This window comes from Odontesthes bonariensis, chromosome 7, assembly GCF_027942865.1.
Source record: "Odontesthes bonariensis isolate fOdoBon6 chromosome 7, fOdoBon6.hap1, whole genome shotgun sequence".
Lineage (NCBI taxonomy): Eukaryota > Metazoa > Chordata > Actinopteri > Atheriniformes > Atherinopsidae > Odontesthes > Odontesthes bonariensis.
Window position 1 is genome coordinate 3,000,569 of NC_134512.1, and position 16,700 is coordinate 3,017,268.

A 16,700-nucleotide genomic window follows, 5' to 3' on the forward strand; every position below is an offset into this window, starting at 1 on the left:
ATCAACACTCCGAGGTTACCAACTTGGTCAGTGATTGTAAGGTCCCGAGTCTCAAGATATTTACCAACGCTGACCCTCTTCTCTTTGCTACCAAACAGAATGATCTCAGTTTTGTCTTCATTTAATTGTAGAAAATTCTGTCTCATCCAGGTGTTTACTTCCTCCAGACACTGACACAGTACGTCTGCTGGGCTGCAGTCGTCCGGTGACAGAGACACATAAAGTTGTGTATCGTCTGCATAACTGTGATAATTGATGTTAAAATTCTGCAATATCTGACCCAAAGGGAGCATATACAAGTTCAACAGAAGAGGTCCAAGAATTGACCCCTGGGGGACTCCACAAGTCATGACCACTCGCTCAGATTCATAGCTGCCAATTGTAACAAAATAACTCCGGCCTTCTAAGTAGGACCTGAACCAGTTAACCCATTGACGCCGGATGTTGCGTAGCGCAACATTGTGCCTAACGCCGGTTGTTGCGTTGCGCAACATGGTCCCTAACGCCGGTTGTTGCGTAGCGCAACATTGTTCATTTATCATTATTTTCAAGGCGCATGTAATGCACAATGATTGGTATTTGTTTGGAGAGGATGAGGACGAGGACGAGGAATTTTTTGGCTTTCAAGTAGACTGGCAGTCCGCTGGATTTCGCCCCCGACGTCAACAAAAGTTTACTCGTACACCGGGGCTGAAGGTGCCAATATCTGAAGATGCAAGTCCTTTAGATGTGTTCTCGCATATTTTCACTGATGAAGTTTGGGATATGTTGGTGACACAGACAAACTTATATGCGGATCAGGCGCGCGGCCACACACCACCCAACTCGAAGTGGAGCCCCGTGTCAAAGCAGGAGATGAAATCTTTCATCGGTATCTGCCTAACTTTTGGAATAATCAAACTACTAACTCGCCGGGATTACTGGAGGCAGAGCAAGTGGCTGTATCAGACAAATGTCGCCCGAGTGATGGCACGAGATCGTTTTGACATGATCTGGAGGTAATTATTTATTCTTGCGCTTCATTCTGACGACTTCTCATTCTTATTTGAGTGGCGTTGCCCTTATGTAAAAAAAAAAAGAGAGCCCGGTGCGAATTACTGCAGTATAACTATGATGTTTTAGAAGTCGTGTCACTGAAGTTTACAGTATAACTGCACAATGCAAGATATATTGCAGGTTTTTTTTATCATTCATTATTATTGCTGATAGTATAATTTTGCAATGACGTCTCTATCATGGCCAGAAATGTAGCTGAAGTGGTGCCTACATTTACTACTAATACTAATAATAATAATGATGATAATAATAGTAATGATGATTAGTTATAGTATAGTAATAGTAGTATAATAATTAGCAGCATTGGGTATTATCCTGAATCATGTGTGTGTCTGTGTGTGTGTTTGTGTGTGTATTGACTCATCTTTTTCATTTTTTTTTAATGAAAATGTGTTGGTGTTAATGCTGAATGAACATGACGGAATAAAAGCAGAGAATTTAACCTTTAAAATGCAAATTATTTCATGTCTTTATGTGTTTCAGAGGCTGAGACTATTGAATTGTTCTTAGGTGTTTTCAATTAATTGTTTTTAGTTAAAAAAAAAACTCAGGCATTGGGGACCTTTTCTAAAAACTGGCTTAGGCATTGAGCAGCTTTTTTTGCAGGTGCTTTAGGCGCCAATGGGTTAAGGACCGCTCCAGAAAGTCCAACCCAGTTTTCCAGCCTGTGCAACAGGATTCTGTGATCTACAGTATCAAACGCAGCGCTGAGATGAATTCTGTTTTTTATTTCTTGTGAGTCAGTGCTCTAAATGTTAATCGATGGTAGTTTGTAGATTTTGGACTTTAAAAAAAAAAACAGACTAAGTGTTAAAACATGTTGATTTCTTTATGAGACAGTGTTAAAATGAATAGGTGGAGTATGTGTAGGCGAGGAAGCTTAATGTACATGTGCTATTTGGTATTTGATTTTGGATTTCTATTCATTTGTTTTTTATTTCCCATGTACATTTGTATTTACCAGCCTCAGGACTGCAGATGGAAATTAGGCTTCTCTTCTGATATTAACATTATTGTGCATGGTCCCTGACAAATAAATAAAGAAACAAACATCAACATGGCTATAAATCTAAACCAAGCCATAAATGATTCCAGAATCAGCAAACTCAAACATGGAATTTGACTCCAAGATTTCTTGCTGTCATTGCACAAAGAAAGCAAAAGAAACAGTTTAGTTAAAAATATTGAAATTGAATGAAGTGGTCAAATACCTTCATGCAGGTAGATTGATCATTATGTACAAATGAAGTATACACAGAACAATATGCACAATATTTCTGTACAGTACATACGGTAATTGTATAATATATACAGCAGTGGATTCTACACATGTTAAGGTACGTGTTCAAGGTACTGTATTTGAGTACAGTATAAGTCTGAAGCTACTGAAACGTGTAAGAGTCTAAGATTAAGATTGCAGATGTCGGACCAGTCTGTGGCGTAATGTACAAGAGTCTGTAGTCCTCACTGCAGCTGGCCCCGGTTCGAGTCCCACATCAGACGGCCCTTTACTGCATGTTGTTCCCCCTCTCTATCTCTGCCCCCTGCTTTCTGTCTCTCTACACTGTCCTATCTAATAAAGGCATAAAAGCCCCCCCCAAAAAATAATTACAGATGTCTGTAATTAAATAAAATTAAACAAGATAATGGGAAATCCTGAAACATTCATGACAAGACAAAATAATTAAAGACAGCAACATTCAACTCTTTCAAATCTGACAGTTGACTAAAACTTACATGAAGTGTTTAAAAAGAAATGTTCTCATTTTTCACATACAGGCAGAGGAAATGAAAGAAGTTAAAGCCTCCTACACATCAAAGGTTTTCCTTCGCCAAGAGCCAAAACACAGCACCTACAACAGCAATGCGGCCGCTGAGGAAGTGACCTCACATATCAACAAGACGAAAAGATCCAGCAGGTGTGTCACCATGGAACTTTAAGCTGTGTGCTAGCTCGACGCAAATTTAAAGATTCCTGCAAAAGCATATGCTAGAAAAGCAGTCACCTCTCCCAAAAAGTCCAGTCCGCTTGTCTGCTCAGCTACATTGGCCAGATCAGGCTCCATCCAGTATTGCATGTCAGCTATACTAACTAACAAAGAATTTTAGAAAGTGTTAAATTGGACACAAAAATAATTGCAAGACAAGTCATCACCATTGTTTTCACATACAAAAAACTACAAAACAGGTTGTTATCTTCGTTGAGTCAGATGTTGGTGTTTCGGTGAAGTATTATGCAAGACAGATTATTAAGAAACATTTAGGAGTAGAATAGAATCGAAAAATACTTTATTCATCCCCCAGGGGGGAAATTCAAATTAGTCAAGGAGCTAAAAAAAAGGTAAAAAGGACCTCCTGAACCTCTCAGTCCTGCAGCGCAGTGAGATGAGACTCTCACTGCAACTAAAATAGATTAGATTTAACATTGAATTAAAATGAATTAAAAATCAAATTGATTTTCATGAGGACATAAAACTTTTTTTAACCTCACTAAATGGGACAGAAAATGGTAAAAATTAGACTCAGTTCTTCAAGAGAGGAGAAATTCCTTCATTTGTGGAAAGAACAGAATGTTCTTTGACACTGTTTGTAGTTCAGAGCCTGGATATAAATCCGGGCCCATAGAATGAGATACATTTGTGTTGGGTGCAGTCGAGCCGTGGAGCCAGGGGAGGCAGAGGCCATCCTGGAGACGGAGCAGCAACTGGAGAAAATCGGTTGGGGCCTACAAGAGAAGGAGAGCCAGGAGCTGGAACAACTTCGACACCGACAGGCCGAGGCCGAGCAGGAGCTGGAGGAGCTGAAGAGGAGGAGGGAGGAGAGACGCCGAGTTCGTGAAGAAGAGGAACGCCGAAGGGAGGAGGAAGAGCACCAGCGGCTGGCCAAGGAGGAGGTGAACATGCCTTGTTTGAAATCTTTAAAATGAACAGCTGTTAGACCAATATTACTGATATTCAAATGTAAAGCGTAGAGTGTTTGTGACCTGACTCCCAGGAGGAGAGGAGACGGATGAAGGAAGACATCGAGAGGAGGAGGATTGAGGCAGCAGAGAGGATGAAGAGCCTCAGTATATCCAGCATGGAAGGAGACGAGACGGCGTTCAGTCCCTTTAGTCCCACAGTTTCCACACACAAGGTAATAAAAGTACCTGCTAAAACCTGATGATGGTGTACAACTAAATCAATTGTATTTTAATTTAATAATTTCATAGCATTTGTGCTGCAAGTGACTGTATCAGTAAGTTCTGACTCACTGTGGGCAAGACCACAGTTATAGTATTAAATAAGCAGAACCTTTTCGGTTCTGGTGGTGTTCCTTGCCATCTACAATCAGATGTAGAGTCAAGTTCAGACTACATCATACGTGATATAGTTGTGTAGTGCACTACACAAAATGATACACAGTGTTTTTTTTCTTTTTAGGTGTTGGTAAGTTGACACTTCGTGACAAATTAGTGACCTGAGGTCACATTCTACAAGTTTTTCTTTTTTTCTTTTTTGCTAGACCTAACCCTCTCCGTCTGTCTGTTCTCCAGACTACATGTTGTCACGAAAACCCACATGAGAAGTGAAAAGGGTAAAGACTGGAGTCTATGTGGTGCATGCGAAAAGAAGTGTTCGCATGCATCAAGAGGCATGGGTATTCTGAGCCTACGACATCCACTCCTCTGAAATATCTGGCATGTTAGATATTCTATGAGAGCCATGTCTTTCAGAATCACAATCAGAAAAAACTTTATTTATCCCCGAAGGGCAATTAGAAGGGCGAAGAGCGGTACATTAAAAGAAGAGCAAGAAAATGGAATCACAATAAAAACACAAAAGGGGGTGACAAAAAATAAATAAATAAAATATTTAGCAAATAAATAATAGAAAATAAATAAAAAAATAAAATAAAAAAATAAAAAAAACAAGGCGTCGATAAAATTAAAATGACAATGTGATTAAAGTGACATTGTAGTTAAAGTGTCAAGGTGATATTGTAATATTGCACTAAAGTATTTAGAGTGTTCTCACAGAGTATGGTGACTGCTGATGGAATACCAGTTTCCCTCCAATCTTGGGTTATGTTGGCAACTTCCAAGATTTGTTGGCACCTTGAAAATCAGGCTTACTATCATGTAGCCTACTGTGAAATGGGTCATACACCAGTGGTATTTATTGTCATGTAGAAAAATATTTCTTTGGTGTTTACCAGAGTATCCTGTTCCAAGAACTTGCAAGAATGATCCTTTGCTGTAAATGTTTTGGAACTCCTGCCTGCTCCGGCTGAATCTGTGACCTTGAAGTTTTGGGAAACTTTTTAACTGCTGCTCCCTCAAAATCAAAGTAAAACAAATTTTTGCTTTTAGCCCAAATTTTATGAATTCATCCACGATTGGATAAATGCTGACAGTCATAATGGCATAAACAGATGTTACATACTTGTTGTAATCTGGATTAAAATGATGAAATTGTAGATGAAACAAAATCCTTCATTACGACAGAAAGGAGTGGTAAGGCCCCCAACCGCACCACAACTATAACAGTTTCATGTCATAATGGATGTGGTTGACTGACAACATGTCCAGGGCCCTGTGAGCCTGAACTTGACTAAGTGGGTATAGGAAATGGATGGAGGCTGGATTAATGTGTTTGGTTGTTATGTTTTAGCTTTTTATGAAATGACATGCGAAACTTTCCCAGCAACTAATTTACTAATGGCTTATATCCTTGAGAGCCTAGTTAATGCCCTAACCCTAACCCGACGCTAAAACCTGATGTAATTTTTCGTTTCTGATTTCAGAAAGTAAATTAGGAAGCATTTAAAATACAAATAAATTTAAAACGGCGACCCTTTCTGCTTTATGATATATACGATATGACTGCTTTTTTTAAACATTAAAAGAAACCTTACCCCCTGTGTTGTCTTCACAGCAGATGGGTTCGGTCTCAGTCTGTAAGTCGCATGTGTGTGTCCGTGTGAGTTGGAAAAGCCAGCATGTTATGGCTGCACCAGGAAAAGCATGCTATGTTATTGCAGATACTTGAAATATTTCTTTGTGTGACTTTGATCGATGGTAACTATGATTCACAGCTGTGCAGTGTTCCGGCTTTTTTATATATTGTGGTGGTATGACCTGCCAAGGAGCCATCTGTACATCTTTAGGCTTTATAGTTGGATTTTATATCAGAAATGTTGGATGGAAGTATCTGTGTGCATGGCACTGCATGTGTGTTCTGGACCTGGACATCTTCTTTTGCCATATTTTTAAAATCTCCCTTAGTAAAACTGCACATGTACAGACAGAATTTAACTGCATGTTGAAAGAAGAAATGAAAAATTGCACATTTGTAACTTTATCAGGATTTATCGGAAATTCGAGCTGAATGGAGGAAAAAAATTCCTGGTTCATCCACCTCACTGATATCAAACAACTTAACAAATAACAGTTGTGATAGAATAGAATAGAAAAACTTTATTCATCCCAAACTGGGAAATTTCTTTGCAGTAGAAGCACATACACCCGAGATGATGAAATAACGTCCGTCCATCCATCCATCCATCCATCCATCCATCCATCCATCCATTATCTTCTGCTGGTCCGGGGATCGGGTCGCGGGGGCAGCATATTGAGCAAAGAGACCCAGACATCCCTGTCCCCGGCCACTTCCTCCAGCTCTTCTGGGGGGACCCCGAGGCGTTCCCAGGCCAGCCGAGAAACATAGTCTCTCCAACGTGTCCTGGGTCTTCCCCGGGGCCTCTTCCCAGTGAGACGGGCCCGGAACACCTCACCGGGGAGGCGTCCAGGAGGCATCCTAACCAGATGCCCGAGCCACCTCACCGGGGAGGCGTCCAGGAGGCATCCTAACCAGATGCCCGAGCCACCTCATCTGACTCCTCTCGATGCGGAGGAGCAGCGGTTCTACTCTGAGCCCCTCCCGGATGACCGAGCTTCTCACCCTATCTCTAAGGGAGAGCCCAGACACCCTGCGGAGGAAACTCATTTCGGCCGCTTGTATTCGCGATCTCGTTCTTTCGGTCACTACCCACAGCTCGTGACCATAGGTGAGGGTAGGAACATAGATTGACCGGTAAATCGAGAGCTTGGCCTTCTGGCTCAGCTCCTTCTTCACCACGATGGGCCGGTGCAGAGCCCGCATCACTGCAGACGCCGCACCGATCCGCCTGTCAATCTCCTGCTCCATTCGTCCCTCACTCGTGAACAAGACCCTGAGATACTTGAACTCCTCCACTTGGGGAAGGATCTCATTCCCGACCCGGAGAGAGCATTCCACCCTTTACCGGCTGAAGACCATGGTCTCAGATTTGGAGGTGCTGATTCTCATCCCAGCCGCTTCACACTCGGCTGCGAACCGCTCCAGTGAGAGCTGAAGGTCACGGCCCGACGACGCCAACAGAACCGCATCGTCCGCAAAAAGCAGAGACCCGATTCTGAGGTCGCCAAACCGGACCCCCTCAACGCCCTGGCTGCGCCTAGAAATTCTGTCCATAAAAATTATGAACAGAATCGGTGACAAAGGGCAGCCCTGACGGAGTCCAACCCTCACAGGAAACATGTCCGACTTACTGCCGGCAATGCGGACCAAACTCAGCCCATATCAAGGAGTCCGGCACTCCATACTCCCGGAGCACCCCCCACAAGAGTCCCCGAGGGACACGGTGGAACGCCTTCTCCAAGTACACAAAACACATGTAGACCGGTTGGGCGAACTCCCATGCACCCTCCAGGATCCTGCGGAGGGTATAGAGCTGGTCCACTGTTCCACGGCCAGGACGAAAACCACACTGCACCTCCTGAATCCGAGATTCGACTATCAGGCGGATCCTCCTCTCCAGTACCCTTACCAGGGAGGCTGAGGAGTGTGATTCCCCTATAGTTGGAACACACCCTCCGGTCCCCCTTTTTAAAGAGGGGGACCACCACCCCGATCTGCCAAGCCAGAGGCACTGCCCCCGATGTCCACGCGATGCTGCAGAGGTGTGTCAACCAAGACAGCCCCACAACATCCAGAGCCTTGAGGAACTCAGGACGGACCTCATTCACCCCCGGGGCCTTGCCACCGAGGAGTTTTTTGACCACCTCGGCAACCTCAGCCCCAGAAATGGGAGGCCCCACGTTCGAGCTCCCCAACTCTGCTTCCTCATCGGTAGGATTGAGGAGGCCCTCGAAGTATTCCCCCCACCGACTCACGACGTCCCAAGTTGAGGTCAGCAGAGCCCCGCCCTCACCATACACGGTGTTGGCAGTGCACCGCTTTCCCCCCCTGAGCCGCCGGATGGTGGACCAGAATCTCCTCGAGGCCGTCCGGAAGTCGTTCTCCATGGCCTCCCCGAACTCCTCCCAAGCCCGAGTTTTTGCCTCAGCAACCGCCGAGGCTGCGTTCCGCTTGGCCTGTCGGTACCCATCAGCTGCTTCCAGAGTCCCACTGGCCAAAAAGGCCCGATAGGACTCCTTTTTCAGCTTGACGGCCTCCCTCACCACTGGGGTCCACCAGCGGGTTCGGGGATTGCCGCCACAACCACCGACCACCTTACGGCCACAGCGCAGGTCGGCCGCCTCAACAATGGAGGCACGGAACATGGCCCATTCGGGCTCAATGTCCCCCACCTCCCCCGGGACATGGTTGAAGCTCTGTCGGAGGTGGGAGTTGAAACTCCTCCTTACAGGGGATTCCGCCAGCCGTTCCCAACAGACCTTCACAATACGTTTGGGCCTGCCAGGTCTGACCGGCTTCCTCCCCCACCAGCGGAGCCAACTCACCACCAGGTGGTGATCAGTTGACAGCTCCGCCCCTCTCTTCACCCTAGTGTCCAGGACATACGGCCGCAAGTCCAACGATACAACCACAAAGTCGATCATCGAGCTGCGGCCTAGGGTGTCCTGGTGCCAAGTGCACATATGGACACCCTTATGCCTGAACATGGTGTTCGTTATGGACAGTCCGTGACGAGCACAGAAGTCCAACAACAAAACACCACTCTGATTCAGATCGGGGGGGCAGTTCCTCCCAATCACGCCCCTCCAGGTCTCACTGTCATTGCCCACGTGAGCATTGAAGTCCCCCAGCAGGACGAGGGAGTCTCCCGGAGGAGCACTCTCTAGTGCCTCCTCCAGGGACTCCAAAAAGGGTGGGTACTCTGAACTGCCGTTCGGTGCATAAGCACAAACAACAGTCAGGACCCGTCCCCCCACCCTAAGGTGGAGGGAGGCTACCCTCTGGTCTACTGGGGTGAACCCCAATGTATAGGCGCACAGCCGGGGGGCAATAAGTATGCCCACACCTGCTCTACACCTCTCACCGTGGGCAACTCCAGAGTGGAAGAGAGTCCAACCCCTCTCGAGGAGGCTGGTTCCGGAGCCCAAACCATGCGTCGAGGTGAGTCCGACTATATCTAACCGGAACCGCTCAGCCTCGCGCACCAGCTCAGGCTCCTTCCCCAGCAGAGAGGTGACGTTCCATGTCCCAAGAGCCAGCTTCAGTAGCCGAGGATCAGACCACCAAGGTCCCTGCCTTCGGCTGCCGCCCAGCTCACACTGCACCCGACCCCCATGGCCCCTCCCACGGGTGGTGAGCCTGTCGGAAGGGGGACCCGTGTCGTTTCTTCGGGCTGTGCCCGACCGAGCCCCACGGGCACAGACCCGGCCACCAGGCGCTCGCCGGCGGGCCCCACCCCTAGAGCCGGGGAAATAACGTGTTTATTTTAATGTACAGCACTTTGGTAACCTTTGTGTTTATTTAAAATGTGCTTTATAAATAAATTGATTGAACGTAGAAAGCAAAACCAACCTAGATAAATAAAAAAGCACCTACTATTAACTAGTAGTATAAAATTCAACCTTTAAAATAGTAATTACAACATAAGATTCAAGTAAAAGATATCGTATTACATAAATACAACAAAGAGTGCAGTAATAAAGTATACCAATAGCAGTTATTGAACAGATGTACAAATATTCAGTATGTTTAACAGATCATCAAATCAAACTTTATTTATATAGCACTTTTTATACAAGAAAGCAGTGCAAATGTCAATATGGGGTGGGTTTGAAAAGGACACGGATGCGGATATTCAAAAAAGCAAAGTAGATTTATAATACAAAAACAAAGTAACAGAAAGCGCGGCTGAGCCGGATTCAAAATCCTGAACTGTGGAAAAATGATTTAACAAAACAAAACACTTGGCAAAACATGGAAAAGACTTACCTGTGGTGTGGCATGGATGGTGACGGGGAAGGATCTCACAAAGAATGAAAGGGAACCTGGAAACTAAATACTGTGGAGGGTGATTAGGGATTGAGTGCAGCTGATGGGGAAAACACAGGTGAGGGACGTGAGGCTGATGGCAGGGCAGGAGAGGGTGGCATGACATGAACTAAACACAAGACCTGAACCTGAAACATGAGAACTAAACTAAAACATGACTAAAAACCAAACATGACCTAAAACATAAAACTCAAGACATGAGTCCATGGCGTGACAGCAAAGAGCTTTACATAGTAAAATCAATAATAAAATCAATACATACATAAACTCACACACAACATCACACTGCACACATCTCACTGGATATATATACATATATATGTACATAATAAGTATATAATAAAATAATTAAAAGACAAATATTTAAAATAATAGATGAATAGATAAAAGTAAACTAAACCAAAACAAAAAAAATGAATAAATAAATAAATAAAATTCAGCTGTAAGCTAAACTAAAAAGGTAGGTCTTGAGCCTCTTTTTAAAAACATCAACAGTCTCTGCAGCCCTGAGGTTCTCTGGCAGGCTGTTCCACAAACGAGGTCCATAATAGCGGAACAACGTCTCACCATAGGTTTTGTTTCTAACTTTTGGAACAACTAAAAGGCCGTTACCAGAGGACCTCAGGGTCCGCGAGGGCTCATAATTTAAAAGCAGATCAGATAAATAAGAAGGCCCAAGACCATTAAGACATTTATAAACAACTAAAAGAACCTTAAAATCAATCCTGAAACGCACAGGGAGCCAATGCAGCGATTTTAAAACTGGTGTAATGTGTTCCCGCCCTCTGGTCCTCGTCAGCACACGTGCAGCTGAATTCTGTGGTAACTGTAGGGAAGTACTTTTTTCGGGAAACTCAGAGATCTGGGCATTACAATAATCTATTCTAGCAGAAATAAAAGCATGCATCAGCACCTCCGTGCTGGTAAGAGAGAGAAATGGGCGGACTCTGGCAATATTTTTAAGATGATAAAATCCTGTCTTTGTTACATTTCTAATATGTTGGATAAAATCCAGCTCAGAGTCAAAAAGAACACCCAGATTTTTCACAAGTTGAGAAGATTTAAAGTTTTGTAGTTTTGGTAAAATGATCTCTCTCTTGTCTTCAGGACCGATAATTAAAACTTCAGTCTTGCCCTGGTTGAGCTGTAAGAAATTCTCTGCCATCCGTGACTTTATATCTAAAATACAGTTTAAAAGAACGTTAACTGGTTCTAGGTCATCAGGAGACACGGCGATGTAAAGCTGTGTATCATCAGCATAGCTGTGAACACCAATGCCATGTCTCCTGATGACATCCCCAAGTGGCAACATGTACACATTAAAAAGCAATGGGCCTAAAATCGATCCTTGGGGAACCCCACACTTGATTTTATGAATTCTCGAGGAGCATGTATCCATACTTATGAAAAACTGTCGATCTGTGAGATAGGAGTAAAACCATTTAAAAACAGTGCCAGAGACACCCACCAGGCTTCTAAGTCTGTTTAATAAAATTTGGTGATCTACTGTATCAAAAGCTGCTCTACGATCCAGCACCACCAGGACTGAAAGCTTCTGTGAGTCCATATTACACCTGAGATCATTTACAATATTTAAAAGGGCTGTCTCTGTACTGTGGTTCTTCCTAAAACCAGACTGATGTTTCTCAAAAATATTATAAAAAATTTATTTAAAAACTCATTTAATTGGACAAATTTCTATAATTTTACTTAAAAACGGTACGTTGGATACAGGTATCAAGGATCTTGTGATCTAAATTGCTCTTCTTCAGAAGGGGCCTCACCACTGCAGTTTTACAGGCAGATGGGAAAACACCCGTCTGAAGAGAGCAATTTACAATACTTAAAGCTGCCTTCGGCAGGTTTTCAAAATTCCGAGTCTAAAGTCGGAAAATTCGAACTGATACAACTTTCAGGTCCCTCCCCCAACCTCTAACAAGCTCCAAATCGCCCCCCAAACCCCTCCCCCTCTGTGGACGAGGTTGTGCACGTGAGTTCACACCAGTGAAAGGCAGGTTGTTGGGTTTATTTGGGAGAAAACTCGACCAAGCATCTTGGCATCAACCAGGACAAAACTCTCCAGTGTTTCCTCGGGTAAAAACAATGCTTCAGAAATGTTCAAATCAACATTTTGTTGAGATCAAAGGCTGGATCTAATAGCATTGATCTTACTTCCGAAGTGGTCTGCAAAGTCCTCACATGCAGCGTCTGATGCTGGCATGGAGAACTTGTGTTTATTAAAAGATCAAACGTTTTGAAAAGAAACTGTGGATTATTTTTGTTCTGTGTGATAAGATTTGAAAAATGGAGGGTTCTTGCCTGTTTTACTGCACTGTTGTAAATTAGTTGTTCATGAAAAATCTCTAAGTGAATGGTTCATTTTGTTTTCCTCCATTTTCTTTCTGCTCTCCTGCAGTTCTTTTTCATTTGTTTGATTTTCTCATATCTCCACGGTGGTATAGTTTTTCTGTGTGTGTTAGCTGGAGTTGTGTAGCTCTGAGGGCTTAATGCAGAACTCCTGTATAAGATCTTAAAAAAAAAAATTCTTCTTTTTCAGATCACAGAGAGAACTGAGTCCCTGAACCGTTCGCTGAAGAAAAGGTGAATATCCTCTTTAGTGTCCAGATCAGGTTAACAATAAACAGGGAAAATTCAGGTATTTTAAGAAATGTTTCGTCTAGAATTCTGATTTACTTGTTTCACTGTCCAATAGCAGTGCTGACAGACTCATTTTACCAGAAAAAAAATCAATTATTTCTGGGTTTTTGTGGAATGCAGTTCAATAGTCAGCCAACTAGGATGCAGCTTTGTTTTTATCTTGTATCTAAAATGGTAAGCTCTGACCTTTTTCACAAAGTCTTAATTTTGTGAACCTCATGACAAGCTTTCTGTCTGCTTTTCAAACCGATTCCCTGTCAGCTCCTCAGTGAAAATAGAACATATGACTCTGAAAAATCAAGGGAATTTAAATCAGTAAAAGCAGATTAGGCTTGAGAAGATTATGTACACTGGGCAGTAAAAAGTAAACAGACAGCCAAACGCATTTTAGAGTTTCTACAGGAGAAACTGTAGGCAAAGCTTTATTTCTAACAGGTGAACATTGGCTGAAGAAGTAGAGACTTGAACTAGAGCTGGGCGGTATGGCCTAAAATGTATACCCCGGTAAAATTTGAGCCACTGACGGTATACGGTATATATCGCGGTATGGTACTTTTGTATATAAATTACAACAGAACAGTTTCTCAGTGGTTACCATAGCACCAAATAAACACTTTCAATCAGGATGTTTGCAGCAATATTAAATTAAATGTATTGTGCAAAACAGAAAACACAGGAAATATAAAAAATATATACGTTATATTTATATTTAAAAAATGAGAAAAGGTACATTTCTTCGAATAAACTCTGTGAGAGAAAAGCTGCTGCCTCTTGGATAACGTAACTTTCATAGGCGCCTTCCACTTATTCAACATGCTCAAATATGCGTCATGTTTCAAACACCCCATTTGTGCATGTTAAGCTAACTGCTTGTTAATACGATAAGTGTTTTATTACTTTGCATATCTTCCAAAAGAGAAAATAATCAGGATTTTGAGGATGTTACCGTTACACACCAGCTGAGACGCAGGGTAGCAAAACATTATGGGCGTGAAAACGAAACTTAGAAAATCGGCTCGGCGCATGCGCAAAACCACAAAGTAGCAATTCTCGAAAAGTAGCAGAAATCGACAGAACACCGGCTTTGACTCGTTTCATATTCCAGAGCATGGTTAGCCCGCAGGTGGTAAAACAAATTACTCGTGTTACCTTGTCTTGCGATTACTGTCGCCCGGCATATCCAAGCGGATGTTCAAAACTTTGCATTACTGCGATCTACAGGACTCATGAGCTATTGCGGTATACGGTATGGCAAAAAAATCTCTACCGTTGGTGAAAAATACCGCATAAGGTATGATACCGTGCATACCGCCCACCCCTAACTTGAACAAACCCCTGTTGAGCTAATCATGTATAGGTTAGGTTACCTCAGAGGGAAAATCTAGTTTACTTTATGTCCAAAGACACGAACAGATCTCTGATGAAGATACTGCACAGTATCTCAGCGAGGTGTGTCATACAAGAATCTGTTGATGGTTTAGAGCAGTGATACTCACTATTTTTTTCACAAGAGCCACATTGGCAGAGCAAAATCAAGGGAAGAACCACTTTTACAACAACATGCTAAAGACCCCTTTAGCAAATATGCATTTCTACAGATAAAACATCCCACAAAAAAAGAAACAACACAGCCAATAAATTTTCAATTAAGACCACATTTACCTTGTGATATCCGTGATCTTGGTAATAACGGAGACGGAGACAGTGAAAAGTTTGACTGTTTACTGAGTAACTCCGAGCTGAACTGAACATACAGTCACCTAACTGACAAAGTAAATAGAAGCCACTAGGTGGCGATCAATCACTAAATAAAGTAAGAGCCATACATAACACTCCTCCCTTTTTTACTTGCTACAACACATAAAAATAAACAAGAGATTATTCCTAATATGACTTAGTTGGTGCCTGTTCTAAGCAATACTACTGTACTCTCTGAAACTAAGAGATCCAACAATAAAGTTACCAAAACTTAATTCCCTTAACCTAAAAACCCCACCCAATCACACATCCAGTCTATTTGGGGCAGTGTGGCATCTTTGAGGGTACCTTCGTGGTTCTGGCGCAATGGTGGGAGCCATGGTTGGTGGCATTTGTGCTGTTGAAGGTGAGGCGACCTGCACCGGAGCTGGGGTGTGTGAAGTTACCTGTGGCCGAGCTGAGGTGTGTATTTAAACTTGGGGCTGATGAGGTGCTACATTTTGATCCTCATCGTTGGCCCCAGTAGGCTCTGGTGTTGCAGGTGGATTTCTCTCCCAGGCTGGCAGCGCTATGTCATGGTCACTTGCAGTGTTTGTGGCCTTGCCCCTGGCCACTTCTCCAGATTCTTTTGAGGCCAGCATGTGATCAATATGAACCGTGCGCTCTCGTAATCCATCATGAATCAGGTAAGTCACTGGCCCAAGCCGCTTTGCCACTGTTGCCTTTTTCCATTTCTCCTTCCCCTCGCGGAAGTTTCTGACCTGGACCAGATCTCCTGCATTGAATTCCCGAAGAACAGACGAGGGCCGGTCATGGTGTGCTTTTTGTTTGGCCTGTTGAGCCTCCATGAACTTGGCACGGTCAGGTCTGAGAAGACTGAATCTGGTTCGCAACTGCCGCTTTAAGAACAATTCTGCTGGTGTGCAGCCTGTCACCGAATGGGGTGTACTGCGGTACATTAGGAGGAAGTTCGCAAGCTGATGCTGAAGAGGGGTTTTGTTGGCTGCAGGGCCATCACTAAGCACCTGCCTCAGCAAAGACGCTTTCAGTGTCTGCACTGATCTCTCTGCAGCCCCATTTGAGGCAGGGTGATACGCTGGGACCAAAGTCTGCTTGATTCCATTATTCTTCAGGAACCCCTGGAATTCAGCAGAGACGAACTGCGGCCCATTGTCGCTCACACATTCTTCTGGCAATCCATAAGCTGCAAATAGACCCCGAAGAACATCAATGGTTTTGGATGCGGTTGTGGAGGTCATGTGGACCACCTCAAGCCATTTTGAGTGGCTATCCACCACCACCAGGAAATGTTGCTTGTCTTTTTCAGCAAAATCAATGTGGATCCTTTGCCATGCTCGAGTTGGCCACTTCCAGCAGTGCAGTGGTGCTACCCCAGGCATGTTCCTCACAGCCTGACAAGCTTGGCAACTTTGTGCTTTGACTTCAATGTCATTGTCTATTTTAGGCCACCACATGCAACTCCTGGCTAAAGCTTTCATACGGCAGATGCCCTGGTGTCCCTCATGTAAGTCATTCAGCAGTCATTCTCTGTGTATTGGAGGAATGACCACTCTAAGCCCCCATAAGATGCAGCCATGATCTGCTGAGAGCTCAGACCTCTTACTGAAAAAGGGTTTCAGCAGGCTATCCTGCAGTTCATCAGGCCAGCCCTCCAGAATGTAGTTCAGCACTTTGCTGAGAACAGGATCTTTATTGGTGCCTTCCGCTATCCCAACAGCTTGCACTGGCAGTTCATTTACATAGGAGAAGTAGAAGATCCCTTGCTCCGCTGCCGTGTCATCGTTCTGCGTTCTTGGTAATCTGGACAATGCATCTGCATTTCCATGATCCTCTGATCTGCGGTACTCAATGTCATTTGTGTACGCCATGAGAATTAGCGCCCAGCGCTGCATTCTTAGTGCTGCCAGAGTTGGAATAGCTGACTTAGGTCCCAGAATGGCTAACAGTGGCTTGTGGTCAGTAGTCAGTATGAATTTCCGCCCATAAAGGTATTTGTGA

At 43.9% G+C, this 16,700-nt stretch overlaps 2 protein-coding genes across 2 annotated transcripts in view; both read left to right on the plus strand.

Annotated features, from left to right (window-relative positions):
• The window catches only part of tnnt3a (troponin T type 3a (skeletal, fast)), a 209,615-nt gene that overhangs the window by 133,730 nt on the left and 59,185 nt on the right, over positions 1-16,700 (plus strand). The window lies entirely within an intron of this gene.
• lsp1a (lymphocyte specific protein 1 a) overlaps positions 1-16,700 on the plus strand; it is a 95,103-nt gene that overhangs the window by 39,455 nt on the left and 38,948 nt on the right. Inside the window, exons 4-7 of the mRNA XM_075469258.1 lie at positions 2,836-2,975; positions 3,709-3,949; positions 4,051-4,191; positions 12,883-12,926. Of these exons, the coding sequence (XP_075325373.1) occupies positions 2,836-2,975; positions 3,709-3,949; positions 4,051-4,191; positions 12,883-12,926 (566 nt within the window). The remainder of the gene's footprint in view (positions 1-2,835; positions 2,976-3,708; positions 3,950-4,050; positions 4,192-12,882; positions 12,927-16,700) is intronic.